This window comes from Hibiscus syriacus, unplaced genomic scaffold (genome assembly GCF_006381635.1).
Source record: "Hibiscus syriacus cultivar Baekdansim isolate YM2019G1 unplaced genomic scaffold, ASM638163v2 tig00109923_pilon, whole genome shotgun sequence".
Taxonomy (NCBI): domain Eukaryota; kingdom Viridiplantae; phylum Streptophyta; class Magnoliopsida; order Malvales; family Malvaceae; genus Hibiscus; species Hibiscus syriacus.
The window spans coordinates 225,407-245,802 of NW_024062529.1; the positions used below are offsets into that span (position 1 = coordinate 225,407).

General features: G+C 35.4%; 2 protein-coding genes and 1 non-coding gene across 5 annotated transcripts; 2 read left to right on the forward strand and 1 right to left on the reverse strand.

Moving 5' to 3' along the window:
- Positions 1-533: 533 nt before the first annotated feature.
- On the reverse strand, positions 534-8,041 carry LOC120210312 (probable LRR receptor-like serine/threonine-protein kinase At1g56130). Of its 2 annotated transcripts, none has more exons than XM_039209073.1 (24): positions 7,792-8,041; positions 6,218-6,407; positions 6,010-6,081; positions 5,401-5,472; positions 5,251-5,322; positions 5,098-5,169; positions 4,920-4,991; positions 4,760-4,831; positions 4,566-4,637; positions 4,410-4,481; positions 4,209-4,280; positions 4,056-4,127; positions 3,891-3,956; positions 3,701-3,763; positions 3,565-3,609; positions 3,345-3,406; positions 2,883-3,262; positions 2,551-2,746; positions 2,297-2,454; positions 2,081-2,200; positions 1,758-1,968; positions 1,441-1,672; positions 1,201-1,351; positions 534-1,112 (listed from the first exon to the last, which is right to left on the reverse strand). In XM_039209073.1, exons 1-24 carry the CDS (start codon positions 7,916-7,918, stop codon positions 726-728), a joined length of 3,108 nt encoding a protein of 1,035 aa, XP_039065004.1. In that variant the 5' UTR covers positions 7,919-8,041; the 3' UTR covers positions 534-725. The 2 variants fall into 2 exon arrangements, with proteins under 2 accessions (XP_039065004.1, XP_039065003.1); XM_039209072.1 differs by having other exon boundaries at positions 2,081-2,199; positions 2,293-2,454.
- Positions 8,042-9,686: 1,645 nt separating this feature from the next.
- Positions 9,687-18,573, forward strand: LOC120210313 (probable LRR receptor-like serine/threonine-protein kinase At1g56130). Of its 2 annotated transcripts, none has more exons than XM_039209074.1 (24): positions 9,687-10,109; positions 10,192-10,381; positions 13,532-13,603; positions 13,719-13,790; positions 13,875-13,946; positions 14,050-14,121; positions 14,228-14,299; positions 14,390-14,464; positions 14,572-14,643; positions 14,762-14,833; positions 14,934-15,005; positions 15,087-15,158; positions 15,274-15,339; positions 15,426-15,488; positions 15,566-15,610; positions 15,713-15,774; positions 15,887-16,266; positions 16,425-16,620; positions 16,717-16,869; positions 16,951-17,069; positions 17,154-17,376; positions 17,467-17,698; positions 17,794-17,944; positions 18,030-18,573. In XM_039209074.1, the coding sequence occupies exons 1-24, from the start codon at positions 10,013-10,015 to the stop codon at positions 18,336-18,338; spliced, it is 3,009 nt and encodes a 1,002-aa protein (XP_039065005.1). In that variant the 5' UTR covers positions 9,687-10,012; the 3' UTR covers positions 18,339-18,573. The 2 variants fall into 2 exon arrangements, with proteins under 2 accessions (XP_039065005.1, XP_039065006.1); XM_039209075.1 differs by having other exon boundaries at positions 9,689-10,109; positions 17,166-17,376.
- An 826-nt stretch (positions 18,574-19,399) lies between these two features.
- TRNAA-AGC lies at positions 19,400-19,472 on the forward strand. The gene has a single exon. It is a non-coding gene; the product is annotated as a tRNA-Ala (tRNA).
- Positions 19,473-20,396: the final 924 nt, after the last annotated feature.

A 20,396-nucleotide genomic window follows, 5' to 3' on the forward strand; every position in this document is an offset into this window, starting at 1 on the left:
GATCATCGTACTTTTAGTTTTGATAATATAATATCACAACTATTTAAGTGATTTTACCATTAATATTTAATAAAGTATTGACTTAATAATTAATAAAATTGATATAAATATATATATATCATCCTTAATACTTACATATTCTATCAATTTAATCTAAAATTTAATTTAATTCAAAAAATTAACTCTCCAATGAGAGTAGGTACACCTCAACAACTAGGGTAAATCCAACATTTATTATTAGATTGTAAAATCTTTTATATATCTTGTTTTAAATTATAGGAAATAAAAAATATAATAACTAAATTATATATAAATATATATATATTAAATTGTAGTAAGTGAAATGTTTAAAAATAAAAACAAGTTTAAGAATTTATATTTTTAAATTAAATTAATTTTTTTCACAATTTATTTTTAAATAATTATAAATTTAAGATAAATAAAAATTATATTTGAATATATACTTATTTTATATTTACCCCAAATTAAATACTACCTATCAATCACATCGAACTAATAAATAAGAAAAAAAAAGTAAAAACTTCTTTGTTAATTTATGTATTTTATTATGAATGTTATAATATGTTACACGTTTATTACAACACGTCACTCTATATAGAAATTATAGTTTCTAGAACTACAAATTCAGTAGGCAGAGTTGAAGAAACAACAAATGAAATGTACCAAAGTTGTATGTATTTTTCAAGACATGGAACAAACAACTCTCACCTTCCTTCTGCAATAGTCTCCCTGAATTCAGTAGTAAGCGTTGATTGATCATCCAGACTTGAAATAGTCTTGCTCCTACTCTTGATTTCGCTTCTGCTGTTATCGGTTCCAATGGATGTTTGTGTTTCTCCATTCACGAAGGCTTCTGTTATGTCCTTGAAATCCCAGTCAGTTATATAACTTGGTTTTGTTGTAACATTGTTCACCTCAGTATCTCCTGAAAGCATAGCAACGACACGAGACATGGGCGGTCGGATCGACGGAGATGCTTGAGTGCATAAAAGTGCCACCTTCATCACTCGCAGAGCTTCGTCTTTGTCGAACTCCGCTAATCTTGGATCGGGCAGGCTCAATAGTTGGTTATTTTCATGCAGGGTCCATGCCTAGAAGCATTGTAAGAACAAATTATTCATATTTAACAATATTCTTGAACAGACTGATGCAAAAGGTAAATTATGCTTCTGGATTTACCCATTCAAGAAGATAAACTTCTTCGTCTTCTAATGTATTGTCGGAGTTTGGTCTACCACTTATAATCTCCAAAGCAAGAACACCATAGCTAAAAACATCTACTTTCTCTGTAAGATGCCCACGCATTGCGTATTCCGGTGCCAGGTAGCCACTTCAAGATAATTACATTTCATTGGTGATTGATGTTTATGGACATGCTACCAAGGCAGGACCAATGAAAAACAGGTCGAAAGGTCTTACATGGTTCCAGCGGCGCGAGTCGTGACGTGTGTATTCTTGTCATCATAAAGCTTTGCCAACCCGAAATCAGATATTTTTGGGCAGAGTTCTTCGTTAAGCAAAATATTGCTTGCCTTGACATCCCTATGCACAATCTTTGGCTTAGACTCCTCATGAAGATAAGCTAGCCCTTTTGCAGTCGATAAGATGATATTGAAGCGGGTTGGCCAATCGAGATGCAGGCCATTTTTTCCTGCATTTTAGTGCAATGAATCTGATACAATTGTTCAACAATCAACAAAGAATGGAAAGCATATTATATTAGAAGGTTCTCATACCCCAGAGTGCCTGATCAAGGCTTTTGTTCACATGATACTCGTAAACGAGGAGTCGACTATTTCCTCCGATGCAGCACCCGTATAGTTTGACGAGATTGCGATGGTGCACCGCTGATATGGTAGCTATCTCAGTAACAAATTGTTCTTTCCCCTGGTTTGATGATAATGAAAGTTGTTTCACAGCAACAACTCTCCCATCAGGCAGTGTACCCTAAAGCATACTAAGATTTAGTAACACAGTGTAATAAATCATCCTCTTCCGGTCGTTTCGTTGTTATATGACAAGCAAGTTAGCATTGCTAAAAATATTAGACATTGTTCACCTTGTACACAGGTCCAAATCCCCCTTCTCCTAACTTCTTCGAAGGACTAAAGTCTTGAGTCGCATCTTTTAGCTCGGAATAACTAAATGTATTCGGTCTAGGGCTGATGCCAATAAGCACTGCACAGTCAAGTATGATTAGATGTTACCTGTTTTCTGATATACAATGAATAACCAAATAATATATGTTATATTATAAACTAATGCTCTTACCCTCCTCCTCCTCATCTTCTTTCTTTCTCTTCACATAAATAATTGTGAGCATAAGTATCGAAGCCAATACCACAACAGGAACCGTAACTCCAGCGATCAATGCTGTGCGGTTCTTCCCTTTAGGATTTCCTGGTGGTAATCCACTGACGGTTGGTTTGAAATCTGAGGAACAAAATAGGTGTATTAGACACATAGAATCAAAGATAAGTACACGAAGCACACATTACATGAGGATTCATTAGTGTTATGGTGTCTTACTTGGAACGACACTAATAGCCGAAATGGATGGACCGTAAGTACCCTCTTCTGGTGTGCCAGTAGTCCCCTTACCAGCCCAAAACAGGTGAATTTCAAGGTGGTTCTCAGTTACACTGGCGGTGAAATTCCTATTTATTGCTGTATTAACACCACCAGCCTCCTTTGATATATCGAAATCCCTTAATCTCCGGGTTCCCTGACAATGCGTATTTAAGATATTGTAGGAGTTAAGTAGTTCCAAGTGTAAAATTATGCGAATAAAGTTATGATCATAAAAACACTGCAAATAGAGGGGATGGAATGAATTAATACAGCTTAGAATGGTTTGAGACCTGAATATAAACATCGAAAACACGCCTTGCTACACTCTTCCAGGACTGTGAGCTTGGGGCTGGGAAACCCGTTTCTGCAAAGAACAACCTTATGGTATAGAGTCCATTCTCAAGGCCTAGGCCATAGTATCTGAGTGATTCAGGGGATAGCCTTGAAGTCTGATACAGCCCCGGAGTGTTGGTACCTCTCACTTGTACTATGGTGTTTCTTGCATACTGTGGATTCGAACTATCTGCAAACAAGCCTCCATTGCTAACTGCCCATTTCCGTGTACCGATTACGTTAAACGTTGCAGCACCAAGGGGATTATTATCTGCCTCAAATAATATCCTATCAGATATCATCGCCGGTCCACCACACTTGATCGAGAAGTTTGCATCTGCCAATGCCGACATTGAAATATTTTAGTAAAGCATTAAGACCTAGTCGACAGGTTTTGGTTCCAAAGTTTTAGAGAGTACATCTTGGAGCATTTCTAAAGCATGGGAAGCTTCTTTGAAGGCAATCTAATCCTGGAAAATGCCTGAGGAAATTCGAAATGATTTCTTGATTAGGAAATTAAGAGAAAGCATTGCATAGCAGAAATAATAGCAAACATTTCTTTTCATAGAAGTAACAGAATTCTTTCAAGAAATTTACAGGAGACAGGAAAATCAGGTAAGCTGCAGGATGATAACCCACCTTGTGTTTGATCTGCTTAGTCTTAAGTCGTTGGCCACAAGGTTCCTACATAAAATTCCATGAAACAAGCTCTTATTGGTGTTAAAATTAGGAAGCAAACGTAAGTAAAGGAAGTATCCTGGTTGAAGATACATACAGTTGTAAGCCTGAGTTCACCCAAGAAGGCAAGTTTCCTGATAGAAAGTTGTACGATAAGTCTCTGCATTTACAAGTATATTAGCACAAAGTGAGTATGGAGTATGAATAGATTGCCAGAATCTGGAAATTTTAACTGCTTTTTCTATCGGATGGTTCTCTAAATAAGTTGGTGAGATAGAATGACGTACATGGTCTGAAGTGTACCACTCTTTTGGCTTGGAATGGAACCTGATAGACTGTTGTTTCCAAGAAACCTGACCATTTCAATTGCATGAAAGAGATGAATCATGTCAAGTGAAAACCATGAATCTTAAGCTGAGATTTTGGTTTTTGTTGTTGTTGTTGTTGCTTACAAGTATCTGAGAGAATTCATAGTGAACAAAGTGCTTGGAATTTGGCCTGTTAAGTTGTTGAAACTCAAATCCCTAGGACAAAATGGAATTAGAAGCATGAAACAAGTGAATATCATAAACTACTTAAGCAGTTAACTTTTAGATAAAACTTACAGCTTTTGTAAAGATTGTAATTCCGTGATATAAGATGGAAAAATACCAGTGAGCATGGCATTTCTTATAACTCTACAGGTCGAGACAACATAGAAAAATAAATATGTTAATTACATAAATTTAGATAACAACATATCATCTTTTTTCCCCAGAAACAAGAAAACATATGAATAGAGAATGTAAAGTGTATGGTTAACTCACAAATCATTCAAGTTCACCAGATTTCTTACGAAATCAAGAGAAGAACTCCCATTGTATATATCGCCGATTCGCCTACATGATATATGAATAGAAAAACAGATTATATGTATGCGTACATACGTACATGAATATGCAGACAAAGATGTCTCCACTTACAAAGAAGTCAATGAGGTTAAATTTGCAAAACTGGATGGAATTGGACCATCAAAAGAGTTTCCTTCCATTCTCCTGTATAAACATTTGACAGACTAGTCAATCTGATGAAAAATCGAGGCAAAGCTATCCTTCTTGATGTCTGATTCAGATACAACTTATATGAAGATTACAACGAAGATGTTTCGATGTATTACAATGATGTTAGCCTTGTCCAGTTACCAACAAAGTCTGGTATTTTGCTTGTGAATGCGTTGTCCGATACCCACCTGAAAGTCAACAGAGCTTACTGTTACTAAGGCGAATTGCAGGACCGAGACAGAGAAAGCAATAAGCACAAAGAAGGGTCTTTCGTACACGATTCGCAGTCGTTCTAAGTTAGCAAAAGTTGAGGGAATCTCACCACTGAATCCACAACTGTTAATGTATCTGCAAAATTTCGATAAACCAATTGTTGTTACAATTTCATAGGGTAACATTGTAAAGACAATCATGACTGTACACCCCCCTACAGAGAACTAAAGAAAGAACTTACAGTTCTTCAAGCTTGACTAAATTACCAAGTTCTGGAGGCACTATTCCAGAGAAATTATTATTTCCCAAAGACCTGCATGATATTGATCCACATGATTTTACTAGTGAAATTTTCTTAAAAGCAGAATTAGTTCAGAGTTCCTTCAACTCTTACAGCATAAATAACTCCTTGAGATTTCCAAGCTCCTTTGGAATAGGTCCAGAGAAATCATTTTGTGCAAGTGACCTATTCAAAGTAAAAATAATCAAATAAATAACCCAAAAATGAAATGCTTTTATTAGATTATATCTGTTGACTACTCACAGTAACCCTAATCTAGACATGTTTCCAATGAATGCTGGCAAAGGACCAGTGAAGAAGTTCCTATCAATCTTCCTGCATCACCATACAATATAAATCATTATATTCAATACCCTAAAACTAAATATTCAAAAACATTATAAGAAAATTAGCTCGATGTTTATTCAAATAGTCATTTTGGTTTCTATTCTCTCTTTAACATTTTAATACCTAATGTTTCAATTTTTAATCAAATAGTCTCAATTGGATGAAAATCATTAACTGGCTAACAGTCCAAGTACGTTATTGATGTTACATTTCCACATGTGCTTAATTACTGATATGTCACGTGCAACATCACTAAAATAATGATATGATATGTGTCACGTCATCTAAAATGATGAGGTGACATATACTATATATCTAAAGTGATGACATACCATATCTCATGTCAACAATTAAACACATGTAGAAATGTCATGTTCGTAACATACGTTGACCGTTAGTCAACTAATGATTTCCATCCAACAATGCTATTTTGACTAAAAATTAAAACATTGAGAGTATTTATTTGAGTAAACGTTTGAGACTAAATTTAATATTTATGTATATTCAAAGTAATAACATTCTTACAAGTAATACAGAAAGGGCAACTGCAAGAGCTCCTCTGGTATCACTCCTCGTCTATCTAGATCAAACGCCCTCCTGATAAAAACAATTCAAAACATGCAAGATATTAGTACTAAAAATAAGATATTAATTGTGATTAGACTTCCCCAAAGGCCATTAACATGCATGGATTGGCCTTAACTTTAAGCGTAAGAGAGAGCAAAAAGCATACAGGCTAGTGATGTGGCAAACGGTGCCACCTTGGAAAGAACAATCACATTGGATAGCAGGGTTATTAGAAGGATCCTCGAACTCGGAATCGCTTGCGGTGAGAGCAGTTCCACTGCATGGCTCTCCACTGATGTTCCATGTATCCAGAGCTTGTAGACCCCATTGTTGGAAGATTGAATTTAGTGCTCTCACTGTTCCACCATTCATTAAACAATTGGTGGGGAAAAAACAATCAGGTTAGGTGATTAAAGTTTATCGAAATTTGTGATTACTATTGACATTGATGACCAGAAAAGAGTTTAAAATTACCTAGAATTTGTGTGAATCGCATGTGAGTGAAAAATAATAGTTTTTTTAATATAATTAGAATTTGTTGCACCTACCAATGTGTATAAAAGAAATGTATACATCTTTCACCTGTTAAAAATGAGGGTAATTAAATAAGAAGGAGTGGGGTTTTAGGCTAAACTAGATTGATGATCACTGAACTTTTAGGATGCTTTCACTTTGGTCACTGGAATCGAAAAACTTTCATTAGAGTTACTGATATTAAGAAAAACATTCATTTTAGTCGCCGATACCATTAACGAAAGCTGATATGGTACGTCCAAATGTCAAGGACAACTGAATTAGTATGTATATATGTCATTTTTTAATATATTAATGTTATTTGTCACCATCTTATTGATTATTAAATAATAAAAATATGAAGTTTAGGCTTAGGTTGGGGTGGGATTTATCAGCTACCTAGTAGCTGCTGCAAGGCAGATGGGATGAGATTAAGTTTGCTGTGCCACAAGCTCCCAATATTTTGAAAGGAAGAAGCAGTTAAAGGAGACGCGGGTGACGTTGAAGCAATAGACATAGCAAAGAGGATGAACCAGATGCTAGAGCTAGGGTTCAGTGGTATAAGACCATTCTTCAAATATTATTTTGTGAAGAATATGTTAAGAACTTGGTTCGGTGATTAAACCTTGAATCTCTTTATAAGGAGTTCTAAGTGTGACGGGTCAATGACCAAAATGAAAATGTTTTAAAAATTTAATGACTATGAGTGCAATTTATTCTTTTCTTGAACATTTTATATGGAAGGATAATTTTACTCCCAATGAGTATTGAACCCACAGGAGGTGTCAAGTAAGAGTAATTACTCATAACGGTTGTTGACCTTTTTTATTTTATTTAAATACTATGAAAATTTCATATTTAGGTTATAATTTCTTGATTAAATGATATACTAGAATTTAGCTACATAGTATATGGTTTTGGATATTTGACAAAATCATACACAAATGGCTACAGTGACAAAATTAGGATGATTCTTTGACAATCATATTGTTTAGGATCGAAATTAGCAGGACTAAAAAATATTTAAACCAAAAAAAATGTGGTTATGACTTAATTCATCTAATTTCAAAACTGATAAAGAGTTAAAATATAATTAAATAAAAAGATGGGGAGCCAAAGCTTAATTTAAAAGATTTCTAAACTTATAGGGGCTTGAAAAAGAATTAAACCACGAAAGCCGAAAAACAACAGTCCTGTCACTGAAACGAGACGGAGAGGAAAAAGTACCTTCGGAGGGATCGGTGGCGGCAGTGGCACTAGTCTGGGCATTAATGGATTGGTTGCATGAAAACAAAACAACCAGCAACAAGAAGTAGAGCCAGCCTTCCCAAGAACACAGTCGTCGTGGCTTCATCTTCAACCTGGGAATCGTGTTCGTTTTTCACTTACTTCTAAGCTCGAGATCAAATCTCCACCGTATTCTCCGATGGGAATTAGTAACAGGACCACAATATATAACCCCAGCTTTTACCTAACCTTCAATTTTGTAGAAATGCACAGCTCAAGTCAACACCACAAAATATGCCGAAACAAAATAAATAATTAAACCGTTATCGTCAACAACTACTGCTGCTGAAATCGTACTTTGACTTATGGAAATCAAGATGATTCGGATGCCTTTGTCTTCGTCCTTTCGTCTATATAGATTCTTACGTCCTCTTCTTATCAACATATATTTATATATATGTATTTTATATAGCAACTAACTAATGAGGACAAGAGAATTGCCAGTGCACCATGATCAATATAAACAAAAGAAAATGATGAAGAAAAGATTAATATATTGTGAGTCGACCAACTTTCGTGCATGGTTCCGTGCCGAAGGATGTGAAATTTTATGTTAAGGATGATATTTTATAAAACTGTAAATTTTTAATAATAAAATATAAAAATATTTAAAATGATTTCATGGCTTTCACATTTAAGCTTGACCAGAGTTCAGTAAATAAATGTTAACTTTAGAAAATCAATGTATACGTGTTATAATTTTATAGGGACGCACACGGAGCGCAAGGTTACTAAATAAATCAAGGGTTAATATACAAATTTATCATTTTTGATTAAGGGGTAATGTATATTTTATCTATGGATTTTGTTGTAAGAATCTTAGTTTGTCTTTGAGCCTCTTTCGTTTGTTATTATTTTATTATATTTGAATTAAATTAATAAAACTAAAGTTTAAAAATAATAAATATGATAAAAAATTAAATCGATAAATTAGAGATAATTAAATATTTTTAAATTATGATTCTCATTTTAAATGGATCCTTATACTTTTAAATATTTTAATACATCATCAAATGATGTCTCTCATTTAAATTAGTCTTTAAATTTTTAAACATTCTAATTTCATGCTCAAATTAAGACTCTCATTCTAAATTGGTCAATAAAGTTTTAAATATTTTAATTTTATTTCCAAATCCATCTAAATATATAATTAATTTTAACCATAGTTCAACCTATTTTTAAAAAAAATGTAATAATAGAGCTTGGTTTAATAGTTTTATCTGATAACTTGAAATGAGATCGAAACGTTAAAAAATTTAAAAATTAATTTAGAATGAAAGTCCTAATTTAAAGATGAAATTAAAATATTAAAAAATATGAGAATTAATTTATAATAAAATCATAATCTAAAAATAAAATTAAAATATTTAAAAATTTAAGAATAAGAGTTAATTTAAAATTATAATCATATTTTTTAAAAATATGTAATATAATTAACTCATAAAAAATCATTTTACCGCTAAAATATACCCGTTATTTACCGGGTCTTCTCTTGTGTTCTAATGGTTCGGTGCTCTGTCACTTTCTAAGGAAGTTTCCTGAGAAAGCTGATTTGTTTTTTTCTCAGTTTAGACTTTTTTTAAAGCCCGCGTGCATGCATGCATACACAGGAATTATTAATGTAGAAATCTTATAGGGACCCACATGGAGGGAAATGTCATTAAATAAATTATCGATAGATAAAGCCCTATGAATTTAAGAAAAAGAAAATCTATAGTAAACAAAATACATATGTATGATCAATTCTCTACTTTTCAAATTACTTAAAACTAAAAGGTTGTTATACCAAGAAAAACTTGGGGGCAGTGCCGTTCACACTATTCACATGGCACCATCAAGGTTAAGCAGTTGGTAAGCAAAAAAATAAATTCATAAATGAAGACGACGACAAAGGCAACCGAGTCATCATGAATTTATATAACTCGGAATATGATGAAGACATCGTTGAACAGTAGACAAGGCGGTAGTTGTTGAGGACGAGTGTTTGATTGTTTATTCTTTCGGCGTCTTTAATTTAATCTTCAAGTGGACTTTTGATTAATCAAAGTTGCAGAAATTTTGGGTACAATGATGGTCGAGTTGACCACTTAAACACGGTGGCAATTTGCTTGCAGAAATCCTTTCACTGAAGAACAAAAAACAGTGGATTTTAAGGTTGAAGATGAAGGCGTTTTCATACTTGTTATTCTTCTGGGTTGTTTTGTTTTGGTTCACCAAATTCATTGAAGCCCAGAACGCCACCACCGATCCTTCTGAAGGTACTCTCTTCTGAATTAAATTTTGATGTTCTTTTAACATGAATTTCTGGTTTTGCCGATTGTTTAACCGATGGGGAAACAGTGAGGGCGTTGAACTCGATCTTCCAACAATGGAATACACAAGCAGTGAATTCATGGAACATCAGTGGAGAGCCATGCAGTGGGTCTGCTCGCAACCATAGTGATGCTGTGTTTCAGGATCCTGCCAATAACCCTACTATCAGATGTGATTGTTCTTTCAACGGTGGCACTGTTTGCCACATTACTCGAATGTATGCACTCTACTCTTTTTCTCTCTTCTGCAGTACTCTACCTGTTTAGCGTTTACAATTGTTATACTATGTAACATTTAAAATAAGGCTAATTTGATCCGAGAGCAAGCCTGTTTCATACTCATAACTAGTATTAAGTTGAAAGGTTACAATTGTTAAATTTTTCTGTTAGTCCTTCTAACATATATGGATTATGAATTAAGTCTTCATACTCTAATTTTATCAATTTTACATTTACTTTTCAGCATGAACTGAATTTGCAACTTATGCAAACTACCAATATTAAAACTTTACTTACCATCGGTTGGTCTGACAAAACGAGACATCAAGTCTCTTAAATAATATCGAGAGTTCAAATTATGATATTTTGAATAGAACAAGTTAGGTCTAGAGAATCATTCCATAACGAGCTTTCAATAGTACTGAATCTGAATTAATCGAATAATAGGTGATTATATCAAAATATATATCAATACTACTTATTAAGCATGTACATAATCTCATCTCACTCTGTCACAAGTTTTATTCATATCAAGTTTTAAGTGTAAATCCCTTATTAGGACCACAAGAAAAGAAGTCTCCGACAAGGTTGTTCTCTGTCTCCTCTCCTATTCAACTTAGTTGGGGAACTCCTAAATTTACTGCTTCTTAAAGCAGTCTCTGAGGGTCTGTTTTGTGGACTGCAGATTGGGAGGAAGGAAAATGCTTTTAATTTATCTCATCTGCAATTTGCATATGATCTTATTATTTTCTTAGGGCTTCCAAAACTCAGATTTCTAATGTTAAGAGGGTCTTAAGGGTGTTTGATGTCATGTCTGGGCTGCAATTGAATCTTAAGAAAAGCAAGTTATTTGGTGTTAATACGGCTTTAGAGGAGGTTGAGGAGTGGGCGTCGTCAATTGGGTGTGCAGTGGGGAATTTTCCTTCTGACTATTTAGGCTTGCCGCTTGGTGCAACTCGGAATTCTGCCTCTCTTTGGGATCCTGTTGTCTTAAATTTTAGCAAGAAACTGGCAGGTTGGACAGCTACCACTCTTTCATTGGCAGGGAGGTTAGTTTTGATTAAATCGGTTCTTTGTTCACTCCCAACTTACTTCTTGTCTCTTTTCAAAATTCCCTCTTCGGTTAATTCTAAACTCAACTCAATTATGTCTAACTTCTTATGAGGAGGTGGGACGGAGAAAAATAAGATCCATTGGGTTAGTTGGCCCAATGTGTGCAAATCTAAGGATGAGGGGGGTTTGGGAGTGATCGACGTTAGTATTATGAACATAGCCCTTTTGGGAAAGTGGTCTTGGAGGTTTCCAAATGATAAGAATGTTGTTTAGAGGAGGTTGGTATGCTCTAAATACAATCTAGATCCTTTTTCATTATTGTTTAACAACAAAATTCTAGCTCAAGCTTCTTGGATTTGGAGGTCTGTGGTGAATTCTCATTTTAAAGAAAATTCATTTGGCTCTAAGTTTCGTAGCATGTGCAAAATTCAAGTTGGTAGTGGCCAGTTTATTCGGTTTTGGCAGGACAAATGGGCAATGGACTGCCCGCTTAAGGTCTCCTTTCCGAGGTTGTTTGTTATTTCTTCAAATCAGTGTGGTAAACTAATTGAATTTGGCGAGTTTAGTTCTTTGGGATGGATTTGGAATATCCAGTTGAGAAGTAGTTTGGCAGATTGGGAATTTGAACAGTGGGCTAATATGATGACTATCATTTCTAATTTCTGTCTGTCGAGAGAATCTATCGATGGTATGATTTGGAAAGGAGACGAGGCTGGTGTTTATACTGTTAATTCTTGTGTGAAATTATGTAGCTCTTCTTCCCAAGAGAGCTCTTTTTGGAAGAAAATCATATGGAAAGGATTGGTGTCACCAAGAGTTGAATTTTTTTTGTGGCAGGTTGTTATTCAAAAGCTGCCAGTGAGGACTGAACTGGTTAAAAGAGGGGTTACGGGTATTGCAGGTTTGTCTTGTCCTCTTTGTAATTTGGTTGATGATTCTTCTTCACACTTATTTTTCTCTTGTGCTGTCGTTTGGTCACTTTGGAATAAATTTGTGCAGTATTGGAGTCTTAGTTTGGTTCTTCATGAAAATGCGCAGAAGTTCCTCCAAGCTCGGGAAGAACTTAATCCTAACTCTTCTATTTGGAAGTTAATTCTTGTTGTTGTTAACTGGACTGTTTGGAAAGCTATAAATGATATTGTCTTTGAAAGAGGGACTTTTGACCAAACAAACCTATTTTTTCTAGCAAGAGTAAGGCTTGCATCTTGGTTCTTAGTTAAGTTTGTTGACTCGGTTGTTTCTTTGAATTCTCTTATCAGTGACCCTTCCCTTGGGGATTCTTGTTTCCCATTTAACAAATCGATTGTCACTTCCATCCCTTGGTTCCCCCCTCCTAAGGGCTGGGTTAAATTGAATGTGGATGCAGCTACAAGTTCTGATTGGAAGAGCAGTGGAGTTGCGGGCATTCTAAGAGATGAGGAAGGTCTTTTTTTAGGCTCTTTTATAGAAGCTACTGGTCCGGGTCCGCCTATTTTGATGGAGTTAAAGGCTGTTTAGAAGGGATTACATTTCTTTGATGCAGTGAGACAAGGAATTAAAGGTCGGTTGATTATAGAAATAGACTGTAAATTGGTAGTGGAGTGGGTTAAGAATGGAACTTTGTGTCCCCATCTTTTTGTCTGTATTGTCAGGGATATAGTAGTTAAGCTTAAAGAAATGGAGGATATTATTAGATGGGTTGTAAGGATAGTCAATATTGAGGCTGATGGGTTGGCTAAGTCTGCTATTGGTTAATTACAGTGTGTTTAGGGGTATCTTATTTTGGGTTTTTACGTTTATTTGCAAAGGTCTTTTATTGATGTTGTAATCTTATGTTCTTATTAATGAAGTATAAGGCACTCTTTACCTCCTTCCTCTGGTAAAAGAACTCATTTGAGTTCCTCAATCATGAAGGGGGTTTTTAGTGAGGCCTTCAATTCCTATAAAAAAACTAGTTCATGTGCAACAATAACATTGTTTGTGACTATTCGGCCTTTCAACCTGTAAACAAGAACCTTGGAAGCAATTTGTATCGATAGACAGCATCAATGGCCTTTTGGGGATGTCTAATATATCATTTGTATTAATATTTTACACGTTTTAAACACTTTCATCAGGAGGGTATTTGCTCTAAATATACAGGGGGTGATACTAGAGGAGATCTTAGGTTTGCCTTTTCTGACAGAATTGTAAGAATGTTCTTTCATTCTTTTCCCTCTCTATTTTCTAGACATGTTTTCCAAATGATTACAGGTTTTATAATGTCTGATTGTCTGTAATAATTCATATTGTATGGTGATGCAGGACGATTGATAAGAACTTCTTCTCTGGTCCTTTGCCAGCATTCATTGGAAATATGTCCAGATTAGAGACACTGTGAGTACCACAGATAATCAGATAACCAGATTTGAAACAACATTCATAGAATAATTTTTTGTTTAATTATTTTACTTTGTATAGGTCAATTGCCCAAAATGTTCTATCTGGACCCATTCCCAAGGAGCTTGGAAATCTCAAGAATTTATCTCTGCTGTAAGAATTTGAGGAACTCTGAACTAACTCTTTTTGTCACCATTATAAAGGATAAACTAGTTCTGTTTTTTAAGCAAATTATATGTGGATCAATATGATGCAGGTCTATGAGTAATAATAATTTCTCTGGAACACTGCCTCCTGAGCTTGGTAATTTAGCTAACCTTGAAAAACTGTAAGTTTCAACTTTCTTTAGTTCTCTGTAGGGGGATGTACATGATTGTCTTTACAAGATTACCCTATGAAATTATGACATCCATTGGTTTATGAAAATTTGGCAGATACATTAACAGTTGTGGATTCAGTGGTGAGATTCCCTCAACATTTGCTAACATTGAACGACTGCAACTTGTGTAAGAAAGACCCTTCTTTATGCTTATTGCCTTTTCTCCCTCTTGGTCCGGAAAATCACCTTATTAACAGTAAGCTCGATCGAATTTCAGGTGGGCATCGGACAATGCATTCACAGGCACAATACCAGATTTTGTTGGCAATAACTGGACAAGGCTTAGTTCATTGTAACTCATCAAACATCTTGGTTTATAATCTTCATATAAGTTCTCTTCTTAATTAGCTTTGTTTAGATTTTTCATCAGATTGACCAGTCTGCCAAATATTTATACAGGAGATTTGAAGGGAATTCTTTTGATGGTCCAATACCATCCAGCCTTGCAAATCTAACCTCATTGTCTTCTTTGTAAGTAGAGATATCTTGCTTATTTTCCTCTGTTCACATTTTCATGCACGATACATGCATGCATGCATATGTCTATATGTATACACATACTTGTTTTTAATGCTTGTTTATCATGTAGGCGAATCGGCGATATATACAACAGGAGTTCTTCTCTTGATTTCATAAGAAACCTGAAGAACTTGACTGAATTGTGAGTTAACCACACTCTTCTTATATTCATCTGCTTTCAGGGGAAGAAAGATGAAATGTTTTTATATAATTTATCTATCCTTTCTTTTGATTTCCTATAGGGTTCTAAGAAATGTCATGCTCAATGGTATTTTTCCATCTTACATCACGGAATTACAGTCTTTAGAAAAGCTGTAAGTTTTATCCAAAAGTTAACTGCTTCAGTAATTCATGATATTCGCTTGTTTCATGTTTCTAATTTCTTTTTGTTCCAGAGATTTGAGCTTCAACAACTTAACAGGCCAAATTCCAAGCGGTTTATTCACTATGAATTCTCTCGAATACCTGTAAGCAACAAAAAAGATGAAAACCATCCCCTTCAATACTTGAAGAATCTCAGCTTAAGACTTGTGGTTTTCATTTGATATAATTCCCCCCATTCATGCAAGTTGAAATGGTCAGGTTTCTTGGAAATAACAGCCTATCAGGTTCCATTCCAAGCCAAAAGAGTGAAGCTCTTCAGACTATGTAAATTAACATCTTTCATTTGATATACTTCTTGCAGTAGATTTTTACTCTATACGTATTTTCTACTAATGTACTTCTCTATGCAGAGATTTATCATACAATTTACTGTCAGGAAACTTGCCTTCTTGGGTAAATCCAAGCTTACAACTGTATGTATCTAAAACCAGGATACTTCCTTCACTTACCAGCTCAAATGGAAGTAATTGTTTCATGGAATTTTATGTAGGAACCTTGTGGCCAACAATTTCACACTTAACAACTCAAACATAGGGTGAGTTATCGCCCTGCACCACCGAATTTTCTGATCTCCTAAACTTTGTTGAAAGAATTCTTTTGAACTTCCTAACCAAGAAATCGTTTCGAAATTCCTCAGGCTTTTTCCAGGATTAGAATGCCTTCAAAGAAGCTTTCCATGCTCCAGAAATGCTCTACAATGTACTAGCTAAAACTTTTGAATCAGTATCTGGTTTTGAATTCTTAATTATAAGATTTAATCTTGACCAATGCTTAATGCTTTGCTAAAATTTTTCAATGTCGGCATTGGCAGATACAAACTTCTCGATTAAGTGCGGTGGAGCAGCGATGATATCTGATGGGATATTATTTGAGGCTGATGATAGCAGACTAGGCGCAGCAGCATTTAACATGACCAGTACACGGAAATGGGCAGTTAGCAATGTAGGCTTGTTTGCAGATAGAAAGAATCAACAATATGTCGAGAACACCAGAGGACAAGTGAGAGGTACCAACACTCCGGCGCTGTATCAGACTTCAAGGCTGTCCCCTGGATCACTCAGATACTATGGCCTTGGCCTTGAGACTGGACTCTATACCATAAGGTTGTTCTTTGCAGAAACGGGTTTCCACGACCGAAACTCACAGTCCTGGGATAGTCTAGGAAGGCGTGTTTTTGATGTTTATATTCAGGTAATATTATATTTATAGTAGAAATTCATATCATTCTATGTCCAAATAGTTCTTTCCATTGTCCCTATTTGCAGTGTTTTCAATTATCACAATTCTGTTCACATAATTTTACTCTTAGAAATAGCTGTTGCTATAATATATCATCGATGCTTGATCAGGGAACTCGGCGATTAAGGGATTTTGATATATCAAAGGAGGCAGGTGGTGTTTTGAGAGCAATAACTAGGAATTTCACTATTAATGTAACAGATAACCATCTTGAAATTCACTTGTTTTGGGCCGGTAAGGGGACTTCCGACACACCGGAAGAGGGTTATTATGGTTCGTCCATTTCAGCTATTAGTGTTGTTCCAAGTAAGACACCTTAAACACTTATGAATCCTCGTGTTATATATGCTCCATATGCTTCTCTCCGGTTCTTTGTTTCTAATACATTGATCTTGTTTTCAGATTTCAGAGTCAATGGGACACCGTCAGGCGATCCTAGTACGAACCACACGGAATTGATTGCTGGTGTTACGGTTTCTGTTGCGGCTTTGGCTTTGATACTTATAGTTGCAATTATTTATGTGAAGAGAAAAAGAGAAGATGAGGAGGAGGAATGTAAGAACATCAGAGAAGTCTCTTTTTCTTATTTTTGTGCTCCAACTCCCAGGTTACTAATTTCCTTACTTGACTCTGCAGTGCTTCTTGGCATCAGTCCTAGGCCAAACACATTTAATTATTCCGAGTTAAAAGCCGCCACCAAAGACTTCAGCCCTTCGAACAAGTTAGGAGAAGGAGGGTTCGGACCTGTGTACAAGGTAAACGATGTCGTTAACATTTTCAGCATGCTAACATGCTTGTTATACAATGATGAAATTACTCAGAATGTTACTAAATCATAGTATATGCTTCAGGGTATACTTTCGGATGGGAGAATCATAGCTGTGAAACAACTTTCAGTAGCATCAAACCAGGGGAAAGAACAATTTGTTACCGAGATCGCTACCATATCAGGCGTGCAACATCGTAATCTTGTCAAATTACATGGGTGCTGCATCGGAGGGAATCGGCGCCTTCTTGTTTACGAGTATCTTGTGAACAAAAGCCTTGATCAGGCACTCTGGGGTATATGAACAATCTAATTAAAAATTCATGCTTTCCATTATTTGCTGATTGATGAACAACTGTTTGAGATTTATTACACTACAAATGCAGGAAAAAATAAACTGCATCTTGATTGGACGACTCGATTCAATATCTGCTTATCAACTGCAAGAGGATTAGCTTATCTTCATGAGGAATCTAGTCCAAGGATTGTTCATAGGGATGTCAAGGCAAGTAATATATTGCTTGATGGAGAGCTCATCCCAAAGATATCTGATTTCGGATTGGCAAAGCTTTACGATGACAAGAAAACGCACATCACCAGTTGCGCTGCTGGAACGATGTAAGTTCTCTCGACGCTTTTGTTCACCGGTACTACCTTAATAACATACGATATCAGTAACCATTATTCACCAATGCAATGTAATTATCTTCAAGTGGCTATCTGGCACCGGAGTATGCAATGCGCGGACACCTTTCAGAGAAAGTAGATGTTTTCGGCTTTGGTGTTGTTGCTTTGGAGATATTAAGCAGTCGACCGAACTCTGACAATAGATTAAAAGAAGACAGAATCTATCTTCTTGAATGGGTAATCCCAAAGGATACATCTCCCATTTGCAGTACTATTTGTTCCAAGTACCTTGATCATTAATTTGTTTCTACAATATCTCTAGGTGTGGACCCTGTATGAAAAAAACCAACTCTTGAGCCTGCTTGATCCAACATTATCGAAGTTCGACGAATACCAAGCTCTCCGAGTGATAGGGGTTGCACTTTTATGCACTCAGACATCACCGTCTATGAGGCCGTCCATGTCTCGTGTCGTTGCTATGCTCGTTGGAGATATTGAAGTGAGCACTGTTAAAACAAAACCAAGTTATTTAACTTACGGTGATTATGATGATATAACAGGCAGCACCTTCACGAATGAAGAATCTCAGACATCCATTGTATCCGATTCCGGCAGATGTGGAAAGGAGTAAGAACACTATTTAAGGGCCGGAAAATTGACCAACAAACGCTCGAAAGTTTTATATTGCTGAATTCAAAGGGGAAGGAAGGTGACAATTGTTTGTTCCATTCCTGCAATAGTACCATACCAGATTGTCTTTAGAGAAACATAGAATTTATGATGTTTCTTCCAACTCTGCGTACGTTGTGATATAGATCGAGTTGTCTTGTAATATACGTATGACATAATTATGAAATTCAGACAAACAAAAACCTGTGGTCGATTGGAAAGCTTCTTGGAACTAATTAATGTTGTTCAGTTTGTTAATCTGATATATGCTATGTAACTAGCCAATTAATCGGCGAGGACAATGTATATTGATATTTGTAAAAATGTGCATTGTTTAAGATTTGTGTAAAGATCATATCATAAGAACAACATCTAACAACAACAGCAATAATAATAATGAAGTAACTAAATAAAATAATAAGCAGAAACTGATTGGTAAACAAGGGAAGCACAAAAAAATGGTTGAAAGTAAACCTGGATATAGAGCATTTTTTACGTAGCTGCTAGAAGAACTTGGATGCAGATAATAAGGCAAACAAAGCTTTCACTGTTTCACAATTCAATAGCCTTCCTTTCAAACAATGGTTGTAAGTAAACATGGATGATACTGGTGATTTCTCAACGTTAAATCAGGGTTGGAATACTCTGTGGAGGAGAAGAAATGATATTTTGTTTGATAACCAATTATGTGGAAAGAAGCAGCATTGCCGATGATAGTTTGCGTATGTGGGAGGAGGTTAGGCGGTGTAAAATTGGATAATTTTATCATTAAAATGTATTTTTTTTGTTACTTTAACTCATTTTCTTTTAATTAAAGACGTCATGTTATGCGTTCTAATAGATCATATGTTCACTTTTTAACTGATAATGGTAAGGCATAATATGAGAAAAGTAGTAACTAAAAAAAAATAGTGTAAAAAACTGGTTTTACTTTAAAGATAAGCCTTCATCTAATGTTCAAAAGCCAATATAAAAGATTATTTAAAAGAAAATATTAAATATTAGATGAGTGCGAGACAACGTGGGGATGTAGCTCAGATGGTAGAGCGCTCGCTTAGCATGCGAGAGGTACGGGGATCGATACCCCGCATCTCCATTTTCTCTTTAACTATGTGTGTTTTTTTTGCTATAAAGAAGAATATGGCGGTCGTTTTTAAAACAAGTTGGTGCAAGTTCATTCATCCTTTGCAATTTATTTTTGTTCAAAATTATTTTCATCATTTGCCCATTCTCCAAATAAATGAAGGCTTAGGCGCTTAGCCAAAGGTGTCTTTCTTTGCTGGAGCAGTGTCTTAAATCAAGCAGTTCGTAAACCATTTGATTTAAGTGCCGACGGAGATGTCATTTCGTGGACCGCTTCGATGCATGCAAGTAGAATCCGTTGGGTTTGCAAGTGAACTGTTTGATCAAATGTCTGAAAGAAATGCAGTTTCATGGAGTGCAATGATTACTGGGTATGTGCGTTTGGGGATGTTTAAAGAGGTTTTTTGGAACTCTCTAATGATATGCGGTTTTGCGGTTTTCGTCCAAATCATGCTGGAATCGTGGGAGTCCTCACTGCTTGTGCATTTCTTTGGGAAGGAGACAGTTGAGAATGGTGTAATATTCTTTGTCCATTTAACAAGAGACAAAGCTAGAAGTATAGTAAAGGAGATGAACTTGAATCCATTTGTTGATCAATTCATTTGTAATATTCATTGTTCATATTTGTAATATTCAGACAGTATATAAGGAGTTGAAGAGAATATACAGTGTATATATTTGAAGATAATGCATTTAGCTTTTGCAAGCATTCATATCATCTATGTGCATATATTTGACCAAAGCCTGCATCCACATATATTCAGGAGATGGTTCCTTTTAAGAACAGTTTTGAATTGGTTGTGATAGAAAATGTGGAAAAAGAAATGCACACCTCGACCTAAAGAATAGAGAGGCAGCCAAATTCGTGGCACGTGGAGGAAGTTTGTCAAGTGTTTACAATGTCGTAGGTGACAAGTCTACTGTTCAAAGCTTTAAT